This window comes from Cuculus canorus, chromosome 1 (assembly GCF_017976375.1).
Source record: "Cuculus canorus isolate bCucCan1 chromosome 1, bCucCan1.pri, whole genome shotgun sequence".
NCBI classification, from domain to species: Eukaryota; Metazoa; Chordata; class Aves; order Cuculiformes; family Cuculidae; genus Cuculus; species Cuculus canorus.
Window position 1 is genome coordinate 49,144,110 of NC_071401.1, and position 15,133 is coordinate 49,159,242.

At 36.4% G+C, this 15,133-nt stretch overlaps 1 protein-coding gene across 4 annotated transcripts in view; it reads right to left on the reverse strand.

The window, feature by feature from the left end:
* The window catches only part of TPP2 (tripeptidyl peptidase 2), a 54,711-nt gene that overhangs the window by 27,721 nt on the left and 11,857 nt on the right, over positions 1-15,133 (reverse strand). For all 4 annotated transcript variants that reach the window (XR_008449214.1, XM_054063157.1, XM_054063163.1 and 1 more), the window contains exons 7-18: positions 14,693-14,847; positions 13,657-13,733; positions 13,052-13,179; positions 11,203-11,302; positions 8,964-9,112; positions 8,713-8,828; positions 6,971-7,139; positions 4,860-5,017; positions 3,456-3,532; positions 2,474-2,580; positions 1,515-1,669; positions 259-375 (exon numbers count right to left, since the gene is read on the reverse strand). Coding sequence is in view for 3 of the 4 variants with exons in the window: in XM_054063157.1 (XP_053919132.1) it covers positions 259-375; positions 1,515-1,669; positions 2,474-2,580; positions 3,456-3,532; positions 4,860-5,017; positions 6,971-7,139; positions 8,713-8,828; positions 8,964-9,112; positions 11,203-11,302; positions 13,052-13,179; positions 13,657-13,733; positions 14,693-14,847 (1,508 nt within the window). In the remaining variant the exon portion in view is untranslated. The remainder of the gene's footprint in view (positions 1-258; positions 376-1,514; positions 1,670-2,473; positions 2,581-3,455; positions 3,533-4,859; positions 5,018-6,970; positions 7,140-8,712; positions 8,829-8,963; positions 9,113-11,202; positions 11,303-13,051; positions 13,180-13,656; positions 13,734-14,692; positions 14,848-15,133) is intronic.

Below are 15,133 nucleotides of genomic sequence, written 5' to 3' on the forward strand. Positions count from 1 at the left end.
ATGTCCTTTCTATTGGTGTTGTGTTTGGATTGTTCTTTTCTCCCCCTGCCCCTGATTTAAAATGCAAAGGTGTAGGAAAAAAAAAACCCCTGTAAATAATGGTAATGGGCATTTATGTGGGAATGAACTCCTATTTACCTATTTTTAAGAAAAAAGCACAAACATTTGATGTATACAAAGAGTGAAAAGTTTTTTTTTTTATTCTGAGATACCACAGGAGTTCAAAAAAATTCAAAATAAACACTCTGGTAAACTTACCATGTTTAGCTGAGGAGTAGCACAAAGTACACCATGGAAAGAAATTGTGTAATTAATGCTAACATCGCTAAGGCTTGCCCACCATCGAGCAACACAAAATTCAAGTGTTTTTCCAGCCTGGTAACAAAAACGCAAAGTTAGACTCAAGCTCCCATCTCCACCCTTCTATTCACTCCTGCCTCCCTCATCCCAGGCCAAAAGAATTGTAGTATAGATCAAAACAGACTTATGTCCAGTTTACTCCAACTGTATAAGTTTGTACAGTACCAAATAAGACATCATACTTGGTCCAGAAAGCAAGACAGCTTCAACAAAACAGTAAGAGCAATGACTGCATCAAAACCAAGAGTGCCAGGGCATACGCTACAGAGAAAGGTACAGCCCTTAATTGTTACATCTTCCTTTCCTATGCTTCAAACCATGCAAACAGGTTAGGTCACAGATGAGTTTAAGTTACATGCCCTACAAAATGCGTATTGGAAAAAAGAGATCCCACTCTCTGTCAAAATAAAACTAGAAGGGTGGGAGGTTTGTTTTTGTTGTCACTGTTTGGTTTGGGTTTTGTTGGGTTTATTTTGGTTTGTTTTTTTTTTTAAACTAAAATGATAAAATTCACAATATGCCAGTGAGACAAAATCAGCTTAGAGTCCCCCACTTGACATTTTCACAGAGGGCAAGGGACTGAATAGCACAGAAATCATAACCACTCTTAAGGTTTAAAACTATACGACTAAATTAAGCAAGGCAGGGGACAAACTTGACAAGTGGACTCCGCCATCCTGAACTACTAGCTCCCTTCCTGCCACTGTTTCAGGATCTTGAGCTAGCAGTTTTCAAGCTAAGCCTGCTGTACCTAAGCAGCACGAATGTGAGCCAGTCAGTTATCACCTGGCTTCAGTATTAGTGATGTCCCAGATTACAACATTAAGCACTAAAGGCAAAATACACTGACTTACATCTACCCAACAAGTCACAGACCCTATCTGAAAGGGAAACAAAGGTTTGTATAAAAAAGCACCAACAAACTGAAGAGATTAACACATATTTTAAGGGCACTGCCAAATAATTAAGAAACACTAGTAAACTGTTAAGAGATCTTTTCAAAACTAACAACGAGATGCATTCACTACTGTAACAAACATGATTTTTTGAGTTTGGAGTTCTTCTTTGGGGACAAAATCCAAAATGAGTTATGTTATACTGCACTGATATATTATTTTCTCTGTCTTTCCCAATGCCACCCTAAGGTAACTTACTAAGACAGGAAATGCTTCAGTCACTGATCCTTTTTCTGGTAAGGACGAAAATTTGTAGAACTCATGACTTCTATATGCTTTTTGTTTCACTAGCTGAACGGCATGAAGCACAAACTTGGCAGTCACATCAGCTGAACATGAACATACTGTCACTTCTAGATTAAAGAAAAAAAAAAAAAGTTTAGTTTCCAGAGCCAAGAATTTTAGAAGGAAAGCAAAGATTCACCAGAAGAACACTAGTTTCACAAGTAATTTGTGATTTATTAAGTTATGCAGTACCCCAAGTGGCTCCATGTGTGAATAACACTTATATCAGTTATTCACAAAGACTGATTCAGATTAAGAAAAACTAGCTGAGTTCAGAAATCAGTTAAGAGAAACATGGCTGAAACAAATGTTGAAAATTAATCAGATAATACAGATGTACAATCTGTACAGGACAGACTGCTACTGAATTCCAAACTAAGAGTCTTATCACTAGCTTCACTCTAAATGAAAGATTACTAAATAATAATCATTTCAAGAAAGTCAAGCAGAAAGATGAGAGAAACACTCCTTTTTTTTTTCCTCCTTACAAAACTGTGAGCTAACTTTCCCTTTACAAAAAAATCGCATTTTCAACACTACATCACAACACCTTAAAAAAACTAGGCAAACCTCAGACAGTAATACTTTTCTATAAAGATGGGTAATCCAGTTAAGTGGAATCACTTCAGGTGTTATTTGCGGCTTTCTAGATGAATGGAAGCAGGATTCCACTACACCAGAAACCATGAGATAACAAAAAAAAAAAAAAATATCACTCCTCTAACAGCTTAAAACCAAACAAATATTTTGTGTATTCATGGGTCAAATCCTTGAGTTCTTATTCAGGCAGAACTCAAAATGACTTCATAACAATTTTGTCAAGTCTGACAGATGCGATTTTTTTTATTTAATTAACATGTTGCTTTCCTTACCAGCCCACGTAGCTCCCTGTGGAACATCAATGAAGTGCCTTCGGATTTGACCAGGCTTGAAATGAACATCTGTATATGTCAGGTCATAGCTTGATGATTCCTCTACTCTGTATGTCAAAAAGGAAACAAACAGTAATCAAAGAAGCTGTGAAGCACTTTTAAAAGTATTTTTAACTGTCCTCAGAATCAAGTATTTTAATCTGAACACGTACAGAATGTTACAGCCAAATATATCTAAGAGATTTAAAATACCAGCTCCACCACATTATGTAGATGCCATCCTCACCTCCCTAAAATTACTATGCTTAAACATAAGTATCACAAAATCCTAGTTTTCAGTAGATCTGCTTTTTCTGTCTGAATGACTTTCCACTAAAGTGAGCTAAAGTATGCAAGAAGTAACATTTCTACAAATTAGAGAAAAGTTATGTTAGTTTTCCCAGAGCAGATTGTCCACTAAGTAGGGTTAATAAGATAATTTCTTTCCTTACAAACATCTCTGAAGTCATATGTTTAAATCAACCATGGGCATAATACTAAGTCTCTGAATTTGCTGTATTAAAGTAATGATGGAAGCTTATTCCAATGTTTACATTGGCCAAATAATGCCCCCTGCCTTTATGTACTCTAGTCCATCAGTTAGAAATGAAAAACCAAACTCCAGCTGACTTACACCTATTAGTACATTGATCAATACTTTGGTCAACAAGTCAGAAGTTATCTGTATTCTGATAGACCAGGAAGCTGCTGCATCTGTGGCTAAGCCCACCAGAACACCTTGCCTCGTGGCTGCCAGGACCAAAACCACAAAAAAGCCACCACTGTATAAGTCTGTTGAAATAATCTTTTCAGATCTCTGCTCCCTCACTCTTAGTACTAGGTTCAAGAACTTCTAGAGGAAAAAAAATGTTGAAATAAATGACAAGCGGGTACAGAAAACTAAACTGAACTTAAATTGCAGATAAAGCCTGGGTTTACTGACCTTGTTGGTATAACAACAGTTATTGGAACTCTGAACAGAGGGCCTGCATTAGGCATTGCTATGTCATATCCACACACCTAACAAAATAAAATATAGCCACATAAAATCTTTGGTCAAAATGAAATTATAGAAGACAACAATAAACTTAAATTTGCAGAGTATTTTGAATCTTTGTAGTTATCACTAAGGAAAAAAAAGATCTTAATTTGACCACTTTCACCCTAGAAATAGTAAAGGAGTAACATTCACCAAGAAGAAAGAAAAGCTTAGTTTTCACGCTTATACTTATTTTAGTCTTTCCTTAGAAGTTTTCAAGCTTTCAAGTCACATTTGATAGTCCCTATACCAAAAGCTCAAACTAGTTTTAACTCACAATTTCTCATACAGCCTTATTATTTTATTTCAGCTATTTTTGTTGTATTAAAAATACTTTATTCCTTGTTTTCCAGGACTATGTTTGAAAAAATACTGTTTGATTTACCATGCCTTTCACAGCCAAGCCTTAACTACTATCTCTTTCGAAAATTTGTTCCTTCATCACTTCAAAATATTCTCAGTGATACCACAGAAGACTTGCAACTCTAAGCACCTTAGGCAAGTCGCTTCTAAAAAGCACACTGACATCATCATCTTCATTATGATCAACTATAATTCAATAGAAACATTTCCATGTTAATATAAGTTTTGAGATAAAGATGGAGAAGGCTGAAAAATATTTTTTCCTGGTAGGATTTCACTGCAGGAGTGAAAGAGTATGGTTGGGAGAGAAAATAAGCAATACAGTGGCTTTAATATTATACTTGTCCAAACTTGAATGTAGCCACCCAATGTCAGCAAAATACTTCTGCTGTACACAGCCTTCATCATACATATTTCTCCTTCCCTTTCCAAAGCGGAGCAGAAGTGAGGAAACCAGAAAATAGGTTGCATCACTGTACCCAAGCAACTTGTCAAGCTAAAGCAAAATCTTGGGTCCGTATAAGACTCCACGGCAACACAAGAGCTAGACCAGTCCTTAGCCACCATACAAAGAAATGAATATTTAGTATTCAAACCCACAAATCTCTATCTTTGATATCATTGAGCCAGACAGTCAAATGTGAAAACATACCCAGAGGAAAACACCTTAATGAATGGTTATGTTTGATTTATATTTCCTATATGTTCTATTTTTTAAACACAAATAATCCAAGTCCCCGTGGCATGTGCTATACAACATTCTATAGCATAACTACTGCTGAATCTTGGATTCAGCTTGTATAGTGAAATGGAGTGTTGGCAGTATTTCCTGGTCTGTACAGTACACAGCTTTTATTTCCTTAAACACTACTTCTATAAAAAGTTGATAGAGACCACATGAAAAGGAAAGGCCACACAATCTTGCTTAGAACACCAATACTTCACCTCCGTATAATGTACTCCTTCTCTCAGGCCACGTGGATCCACACGAATATTTATGTGTCGACACTGGTTCATAAGCTCTAAATGACTAGGACACTGGACCCATGGTGCATTTGAAGTTAAAGCTAAATGAAGCTGGAGTGATATTCTTTCAGTGTTTTCTGTCAAGACAGATTAAAAACCAGTTCAATAGCACGAATATGCGCTCATATTCTACTAAAATATGACACAGCACTTCCCATTAAAATGTAGACTTCGATAAAATATAATAGGAACCAATTCCTAAGGGTTCTAGATGCCAGATTCTCCACAAAGGACAATGTTCTATATTATTTCTTTTAACTTCAGAAAAGCAGAATAGCAGCAGTATACAGTAAAATAAAGGTTGTACCCAACTTTGAAATCCCTCCCCTTCCTCCTCAACAGTCATATCTGACAAAGTCAGAGGTAGGCTGCAATGCTCCAGTTACTTACTACATAGTCTGGAAGCAGGTATAAACTTTCTTATATATATATATATACACGCACACACACAATCCCTTGCCTAATGCAGAGAAATACAATAAAAAGCAATTACACTGATTCTAAAGGTTATGTTAATTAGCAAATTACATTACAGAGCAACCTAAGTTCACCTCTGAGAGGTGAAGTCTATTAAAAAAATCACCATAATAATCTAGTCTGAATCCGCAGTAAATTTAGCCGATTTCACAAATTATCTTCCATGTCAAAAACCCTATGTGTTCAAGCACAGCTTCCAGAAAAGCACTCCTCCCTAGCTGAAATGTTTGTGACTAAAAATCAGTTCTCCTGCTCTAATGATTAATTACTTTGAAAAAAAACAATTGCATGTTTCCTAGTCCTAGTTAACGATAGCTTAGTTTTCAGACATTTCTTCAAATTTTTGTTAAGCAGAGAAAAAAGCACTTTATTGCCATATGCAATTCCTTCATAGGTACACGAGAAGTAACAAAAGTTCAAAGAGAACTTCAGACAGACAGACGGATCAGCCTTCCTTAACTTCTCACTGGAGTTTCTCAAACTCAGTCTTGTTGAAGACAGCAGACAGCACAGAAACAATTGGATGGGTGCTAGAAAAACATCATCATGCTATAAACCAGTCACCCATTACGAATGTCTAGCTATGTTTTCACATTATTTGCTTCATGCAGAAGCATTGAACATACTATTATTTTATTTGTCACTGTCACACAGCAAATTTAAGAAGCACCAGTCGCAATGTAACCTATCAAACAACTACAAGTTACACTAAGTCAGTAACCTCTCCTGATTTTTACTGTTTCTTCCCCTAAATAAGCTGACCCTTTTGTCACTTGCCGACTTTCTTGGGGTTTTAGAAAAGCAATTAAGCCCATAGCAAACTCTCACGTGAATCATATTTTTAATACAACATAATTCGATCTCACTTCAGTGAGTTCCAATTAGTATTTAATAAAGCAGAAAAGGTGAAGATGTCAAACCTTATTTTGATTTAAGCAAGTTACTTTTACAGTTAAGAAGTAACTAAGTCCTGTATAAATTCTATTATTGCCTTTAGATATATTTATGTTTATCCATTATTAGCTACTGAATGCAAGTCTAGTCTGTTAAAAAAAGATTTATCCAGGTTTCCAAAATCTGACAAGTCATCCAAATCTAGAATTTACAGACATCAAATAACCGAGCAATTAATTTCTGGGCAATTTCTTTCAAGTTTAGAACAGTAACTGTTCTTCGTCAAGAGTTATTTACAAAAAAATCCCTGAAGTTCTACAATTTCATGAAATATAAGGTATATTTCATTATCTTCCCATATTTTTCCCTAGCCCCACAACTCCGCTTTAATTTTTTTCAGAAGAAAGAAATCCCTTTTCTCAGTGAAAGAAAGCACAAAGCAAAAGACTCCCCAAAACCATGGAATTCCTAAAGTTATAAGCCAGAAGTTAGAATGGAAAAGTTGTTTAGCTGTATGCCTTCATTTACCATGAAATTTAGAGTTGCAGTTACCCCTTTACAGTACAGATTCCTATCATTCCTCATTATCACAGGTCTTTTGTTTAAAGTTCACACTTTACCCCATACACCACCCTCACCACACAAAAGTTCTTTCCTACCTGTATTTTCAGGAAAGACAGGTTCTATGCCAACCCCATGATCAGAAGGTGCAGCTATCTGGGCAGCATCTCTGAGGTAGATTCCACGGTTGCTGCCAACAGTAACTGTAAAGCCTATGTTACTTGTGAATGATGAATTCTGAATGAGGTAGTCATAGGCTTTATCAACCTTTTGGAAAATAAACACATTGTAAATTAAATTTCAAATTAATATTAATTTATACACATTACCTTCAATATGAAGTGTTCAGCAAGCACAGCAACAGTGAAGTAACTCACTGATTGCACCTTGCGTGATACTCAGTATAGAATATGAGGTAACACTGCCAGTCTTCAACAGCCACATAGAGCACAGAAAGTCAAGAACATTATAAAAAAAGAAAACATACATATCTCCTCTGCTATAAATCCATCAAAAGATGCATAACAAAAGTTTTCAGAGTTGACTTCAAAGACAAAGAAGACTTCAAAGGCCAAGGCCTACTACACTAATTTAGGTGCCCTTTTCTGCAGAGCAACACTAGTTAAGTGTTTAAACCTTTTATACAAGAAGTTGAGCAATTTGGAAGAAACAAGCAATATGGGATGCCCATAAACATTTTATATATTGAGATGAAATAAGAGAATCGGATCATGAAATCCAGCCCTAGATTTAAGTCAATGAGCTGTCACAGTAAACTCATGTGACAAGTTCACTTTTTCATTTTAAAAAGACACCCTTCTATCTCGCTTTCTACTCCATGGATTAAAAAAAACAATTAAAAAAATCTTACATTCTCTTCTCCTTTAAAATGACCTACCATCACCAGCGAAGATTAGGGCACTCTCCTTTAAGACAAGTGGACACACAACAGCCTCAGTCTCTCAGACCAGTTTTAACACATACTTTAATCACAAACTACTAAATCATAAGACATGACTAGCACATTTCATTTTCCTGTGGCAATGTTTATTTGATATGTCTACCACCACTGTTGCCTTCTGAATCAAACTCTGTTTTAGAGATGCGCTTAGTGGACGTTTCCTACTGGGTTCTAGCATCTCCAGAATTTAAGTTTAGGGCTAATCATTTAACACCCAGCATCTTCAGCATGACAGCAAAAATCTCAGTGCCTCTGTTTGGCTAGGATGGGCATAACTGCAGGCAAAGAATAGCAGCAGCTCTTTCAGAACCTAAGGTTATGCACAGGGAGACTGTAGATCACTAAGCCTTTATCATGCAAAGGATCACATCACAGATTTCCAAGCTGCTTGGAAGTCCAAAGGATACAATGAACACTCAGATCTTTCAAGACAGGCCCAGAGCAGTTATCCCACAACTGCAGCTGTATTCTTTGTGAACCAGTGTGGGTATTTATTTTCACTGCCCAGAACTGACTGTTCCAGCTTTTGTCTGCACAAAATAAGTTCAGCTCTGACAAGAGCATAAAACATTTTTGAACATTAGGGACAGAATTTAGGCATCCAAGTCCATGTGTGGGTGATAAAAATCCACATCCCACTTTTATGTCCACAAACCTTTTTGATCAGTCTAAAAATGTGTCTAGTTAACACATTTATCCTACAGTAATTGCATGCTGAAATTGAAAGAACTGTCTCATTCCTTATCCCCTCCCACTACATTCCCTTCTCCCTCAATCAGATGAGAACCAAGAATCATCTAGAAAGCTGCTCTTTTTTTGTGGGTTAGTTTTCCAATTATAGTTATTTATATTATGTTGGTTTTTTTTGCAAGCAAGTACCTGAATAATACCATGTCCTTGTGCAAATACTTCTATGTTTTCAGCTTTCACTGCAGTATTTTCTAAAGCTCTTCTGACAGAATGAACACTGTAATGAATATCATTAGCTTTGAGTCCTGAAATTAAAAATAAAGAGTATTACTGGATAAAATAAAAAAGTTTGAAAGTTAAAGCTTTTTTTTTTTTTAGGAGGAAAAGTTATCTAATCTCTTTTAGACTATGCATCTATATTTAACACAGTTGCACATTACCTGACAATACTAATGCAATGCCTCCACACGCATTGGGAGAAGACATGGATGTGCCATTCATGAGTTGCGTTCCTCGCAGAGTCCAGTTTGGAACAGAAGCAATAGCTCCTCCTGGGGCACTGATACTTACTCCTAGGGCTCCATCAGTGCTAAGGTTAAAACAGAATGGTTGGAAAATAAACGTTTCTATTTTGCACACTTCATCTTGAACTTATCCATGCTTTTAAAAAGGGAACACTTTAGGGAACATTCCCAAGTATATTACTTCACTAAATCCATTAACCCATTAAACCCAAGAAAAAGCATGCTACTAAGTAGTAATTTAAAATGTGATATTAATCATCAGCTATGCCTGTTTTACAGCGAGTTTTCTATACTTTCCCCCCTTCAATACTCTACGCCAGTCTTCAGTTTAGTTAGCCAAGTATCTTCTGGGATTTGAAGTAGAAAATGAAGGAAAATAAACCTATTAAATAATTCAGCATGTACATTAGTATTTTACATAGCTTATTTATTACTTCTGAAGTGAAATAGTAAAGGAGAGAAGAAGACTAGAGATCTCGATTTTGGATCTTCTCTAATTCTGCACGTTGTCATTTCACTACAAGGTCAAATTTTTAATTACATTAAGAAACTGAGGGCAAGGGGAGAAGACAAAACAAGGAATGTCAACAGGTGGAGAGGGATCAACTGGGCCTAAGCCGCCTTTCTTTCTTGCCCAAGCATATTAAGGAATGGAGTGGGTACCTGTAGCACAGTTAATGCAGCATCTACTTTGCAACTGTATGGGCAAGATACATTGTCTTCCTTGTTCCGGGTAAACAAAAACTGCATCACTTGAATAAGGACAGCACTATGCCCGAGTGTCTGTACTACTAAGTTCTACGGAGAGGCAGGGTATTTTAGGGTGTTTATATCCTATGCTAACAGCCGCACATGCCTACAGTCTGTTTCAAACCAGAGTACATGCAGTATGACACAGTAATACAATGTTTGGATAGATTTTATGACACGTCTATACAAACAGGTTCTGTAACATGACACTTCTGGCCAAGCAGTGCACAGAATATCTGCCTGAAAGCCTCTAATGCTGCACCAGCCTGATCACTTACCCAGGCCTGCTGTAGCAAAACTTGAGGAACTCTCCAGTCATCTGCATGTTGCACCCTATACTGGGGGAATCCTCCTTTGGCAAGACATGGGCCTTTTGGCTGACATGCTCATTCTGACTATCTTACAATGTAAAGTAACAAAGCACACAAACCCTAGTTTTCACAGGTGTGTGTATATGTATATCAATATTAATTACAAATCTTTCTCCTTTTTTCAGCTGAGACTACATTTCTCTTTTCCTTACATGAAACGTGACACTTCTACACAATAAGGTTCTTAGAACAATATGCTTACCTGTAAAAATAAAAACACCATGACAGCTAACTTTAAAGATCAACACTAACAGGGAGGCATTTGCTACATAACCAGCAAATAAACTAAGAATCAGCCTCAAGCTATGTTTTTTGTTTTCCATCCACGAATAATATCGCAAGCTAAACTATAAAAGACAGTATACAATTATGCCATGACTCACAAGAACAATTTCAAGTCTAAACACAGGCAAGAACTTGGGAAGAGACTATATTCTTGAATTCTTTCAGCTATGACATTACTATGAAATGCTTCCGAGACATGAAATGAAAATTGAAGTTTTCATTGCCTTTAAATTTTCTTTTATAGATCAAGATAAATTTTTATACTGCAAGGTTGAAAAGCATTTTTTCTGCCCACTCACACCTCTACTGGACTGAAGCTAGTAGTAACACCACTGCAGTAGCAATATTTCTTTTACTCTTCAACACTAACCTAACACTTAACTTCGGAGTGCTACTTTAAGGAAAGAAATGCTATGGGAAAAATCCTCTGAAAGAAAAATTTCAGAAAAAGAACAAATTTGTGACCAACTTTTCAACAAATGATCATCTCCAAATAGGTCTATGTTTATCAAATACTCTGTCATGAAAGGTACAGGTTGTGCTCGGGCAGTTCAGTGTTCAGTTGTCTTCCCCCTCTCCCAGAAGTTCTTGAGCTCAATACACAAAGGCCTTCTGGGAACAGCAGGCTACCAATGCTCTTTCCATGGGAAAGTAATATTTTTATTCTAGTATTAATGACCAATTTGTAGATTTTTATATTACATAACTGGCACCCCAAAGCAATGGATTTGTACTTAGAATAGGCCTACCTAGGCCCTCTGGATGACCAAGTGTACTGATTTGCTGGCAGCTTTTCTCTTAAAGAGTATTCAGCAACCATCATGTCAGGTGATACATAGGCACCAACACCTGTAAAAAACATGAAAGCATTTTAGATGTACAATGAATTTTAAAGAAAAGTAAAATATTTCTGAGTTTTATATGAGAAGAACAGTAAAAATGCTGACAGTCACACCGTATAATATTAAACTCTCATTTAAAATTCAAAGTTTCATTTTTATTCAACTGGAATAGAATGCAGTCACCTTCTACATTTCTTTCACAATGGATCACTTTTACACATCTTCAATCTCTCCTGCACCCTTTTGGATGTGTTTACACTGTCACAAACTACATTAACCATACCTCAAAGCAGTCTGTGTGAATTGGGTCATGTTCACAAGGCTCAGAGCTACGCCACCTGGAACAGATGGCCATATCCACACTACTCACACAGAGTGATGAGATAGTCATTACTTTACTGTATATCAGTTCAAAGTGGCCAGAACATCTAAATGACTAAGTCAAAGCCTGCTAAAGTTGTATTTTTAGAACACTGCGTGAAGATACACACTGCATCCATGCTGCGTACCTAGTCTACAGCATACAGTCCCTTATTTTTTATGGCATAAACACTACCAGGATAGTAGAACACTACCATACTGCACTGACCAACTTGGCAGTGTTAAAGTTCATGCTGTCTGTGTGAACTGAGCCAGCCTGTCAACTGCTTTACCCTCATAAAAAAAAAAAAAACCCTTATCCGGTTCACACCAGGTGGAGGACACGGAGCAAACTACTTTGCACGCAGAGTGAATGGCCACTCGGTTTCTAGACTAACACAAGTAAGCTGAATTGACAGAGTAGATGCACTTTAGGAACAAAGCACTGCAGACTCAAAAAAAAGCTTGTTAGTTCCAGTTCCAACCTCCAGTCTCAGTAGAGGAGTAATTGCAGATTGACTTTAAAAAAGTAATAAGCATTAATTGCACTAGCTGTCCTGAAATACAGGTGCCTTCACCTTTCAAGTCTATGCGCTCATCTCCTTACATGAGACTTCTGAGATTTAATAAGAAGCTTGTAATACAGTAAAGCAGCATCAGAGGATTTATATGAAAATTAAGATTAGGGAAGTTAGACATTTTGATAAATCTTATACCACAGTCTTTTACTAAAATATCAAAAACGTACACTAGCCCATCAGAAAAGCCAATTCTTATGCCAGTAATAGACTCTCACAGAAGTGGCACTGCAGCTGAAAGAATTCTCCCCCTAGAAGAACATGTCTAAGTCATGTAATGGAATTATTTTATATCCAAATTAAGAAGTTTTGTTTCACTACAAACAGGAATCTGATGAAGACTGACAACCCAAAACCGTGAGTTTGACAACTCAGAATGCACTGTAAAACCTATCAGAACATGAATTAGAATCCAGTTTGTTTATATTTTTTTTACAAGTTGCATTTACCAGCAGCTAATTAACCGAGTGAAGTGGCGTGCTCAGATAGTTAAGGTTAAAATGATCTTAGAATCAAGTAGGCCAGATTAAAGACTTATTTTGCAAATTTTATAAGAAGCCACATCAAATCAAGACCATCCGCCTCCCACCTCCATTTTCTACATAAGGCTTTCAACTGTAAGAAGATAATCTAAATTTTTATACCTAAGCATACAGCAAGTGCTGTCCTCAGAATTTACCTTGTAGCTCAGCAGTCTAACTTTTTTCAGGCTTAGCTCACCAATCAACTAGCGATCTCAAACATGTAACACAAGTACAAAGCCTGAAAAGACAGAAGTTGAATACTGCCACTTTTTTTTTTGAAAACAAATTATTTACCTATTACACTAGATGTAGTTCCACCAGGACATCCTACTGTAGAAAGGCAAGGGCCATTATTTCCTGCGCTTGACACATAGATTACGTTGTGTTTCCATACTGCTTCATTAATCACCTCACAAATTCTCCTTATGTGAAATTAAAAAAAAAAAGTCATTTAATCAACAACATTGCTTTCTTCCCACAGGGCAAAACTCCCATTTCTAGTAGAATTTCTATGAACAGTCACAGAAGAAGGAATACGCATACTGCTTCCCACACCTAGCAGAGGCAGTTCCAGTAAAGAAACTGATCACAAAGAAAAACCTTCTAGTTTTAAAAAGGTGTAACAGTTATGTAGCAATACTAGGTCTTAACCCCGTCCCCAGATTATGTGGTATTCCAGCTACAAATAAATCTTTATTATTCTATAATTATTCCTTGTATTATAATTCTGTAGCCCTTTTGGCAGGTTTATTTAAAAATGTAAACTGCAACAGTTTAATGCATATGAATCATTTGGGCCTGGACAATTAATTTTTACCAACAGTTCATTTATGCAAAGCTAAAGGAATGTAATTCCACTTCTGTGACACTAAAAGTTTCCTAACCACAGCAGTACTCACCCAGAATTTGGCCAATGTGTTGCCTCTCCATAGCTATAGTTGACAAGATCACATTTGTATTTTATTGCTTCTATCATCTGATAAAGTAAAAATAAAAAATAAAATACATACTAGTCATAGAATAAATCACTTGACGAATGGCAAAAAGTAACTGCTTAAACTTATCGGTTAGATGTAAGAATCCATTTTGACTCTACCAAAGAAAATAATTTACTTCAATTCAATCAGTTATTTAAGTGGTATTTTTCCACTGAAACAACAGAATAAGAACTCCACTCCCTGAACAGTCTTATTCTTGTCACGCTTCAAGCTACAAATTAAGACATTTACCTAAGAGAAAACTGCAAACATCATTAGTATCATCTTAAATTTCTGTCCTTAATAACTTAAAATTCTCCTTTCCTGCAGTTTGGTTAAATCCCAAAAAAGTCAGAAAAACATTACCGTACACCTTCATGTTGATATAGCAAGATATTCTAAAGGCCACAAATATAATTTTCTATTTTCAGTTCCTTCTCTTGTGTAAAATTTTTCCCCATCAACTCACTGTATGGAAAAGGCCTTAGGCCTTTCATCATTAAAATGGAATGGTATTTTTCATCATTCTTAAGAAACAGTTTATTTAAGTATTCTATAGTTATCTAAGCAACTATAAAAAAAACCCAACATACTGCTGAATAAGAAACTTTAAACAAGCAAACAAATAACTTAGCCCATGTGCCAAACTAGTCAGACACACTAACTCTATCAGTCACTATGCAACAGAGGAATTACTTTATATTAAATAGTAATCTTACGATATGTTTGAAAACATACCCTGGTTGGTTTTGCGAGTTTTTTCTGGTTGGGTTATTTATTTTTGATTTTGTTTGTTTGTTTTTTTTTTCCCCCCCCTCTGAGAAAGGGTCTTTGGCGGTGGGAGTTTATTGGAAACACATAAAAACCCCACAATAAAAGTAGAACAGAAAGTATTTCACAGTGTTCTATCATTAGGTCATACTGCTGAGATTAATCATTTATTCAGTGAAATACTCACAGCTCTTATTAGACCAGTGCCAGTTTCCATTGTACTTAGTCTTGTATCGCCAATCTTGATTGCAAGAATTTGAGCTCCAGGAGCTACCCCGTTTCGTTCTGGTTCTTCTGGGAAGTATCCGGCTGCAATACTAGCCACGTGTGTTCCATGAGCTCCTATGCAAATGAAAAATTACATCACTGTATGTTTACTGAACTTCATTTATACCAATTTAATATATTACAGCTCAATCGATTTTTACTTATTGAGCTGTAAGGACATAAATCCAGTTCGTGGCCAGTCACAAGCGGTATTTCCCAGAGCTCAGTACTGGAGCCAGTTCTGCTTAACATCTTTATCAATGATCTGGATGAGGTAATCAAGTGCATCCTCAGTAAGTTTGCAGCTGACACCAAGTTGGGCAGCAGTGCTGACCTGATTGAGGGAAGAAAGCCTCTACAA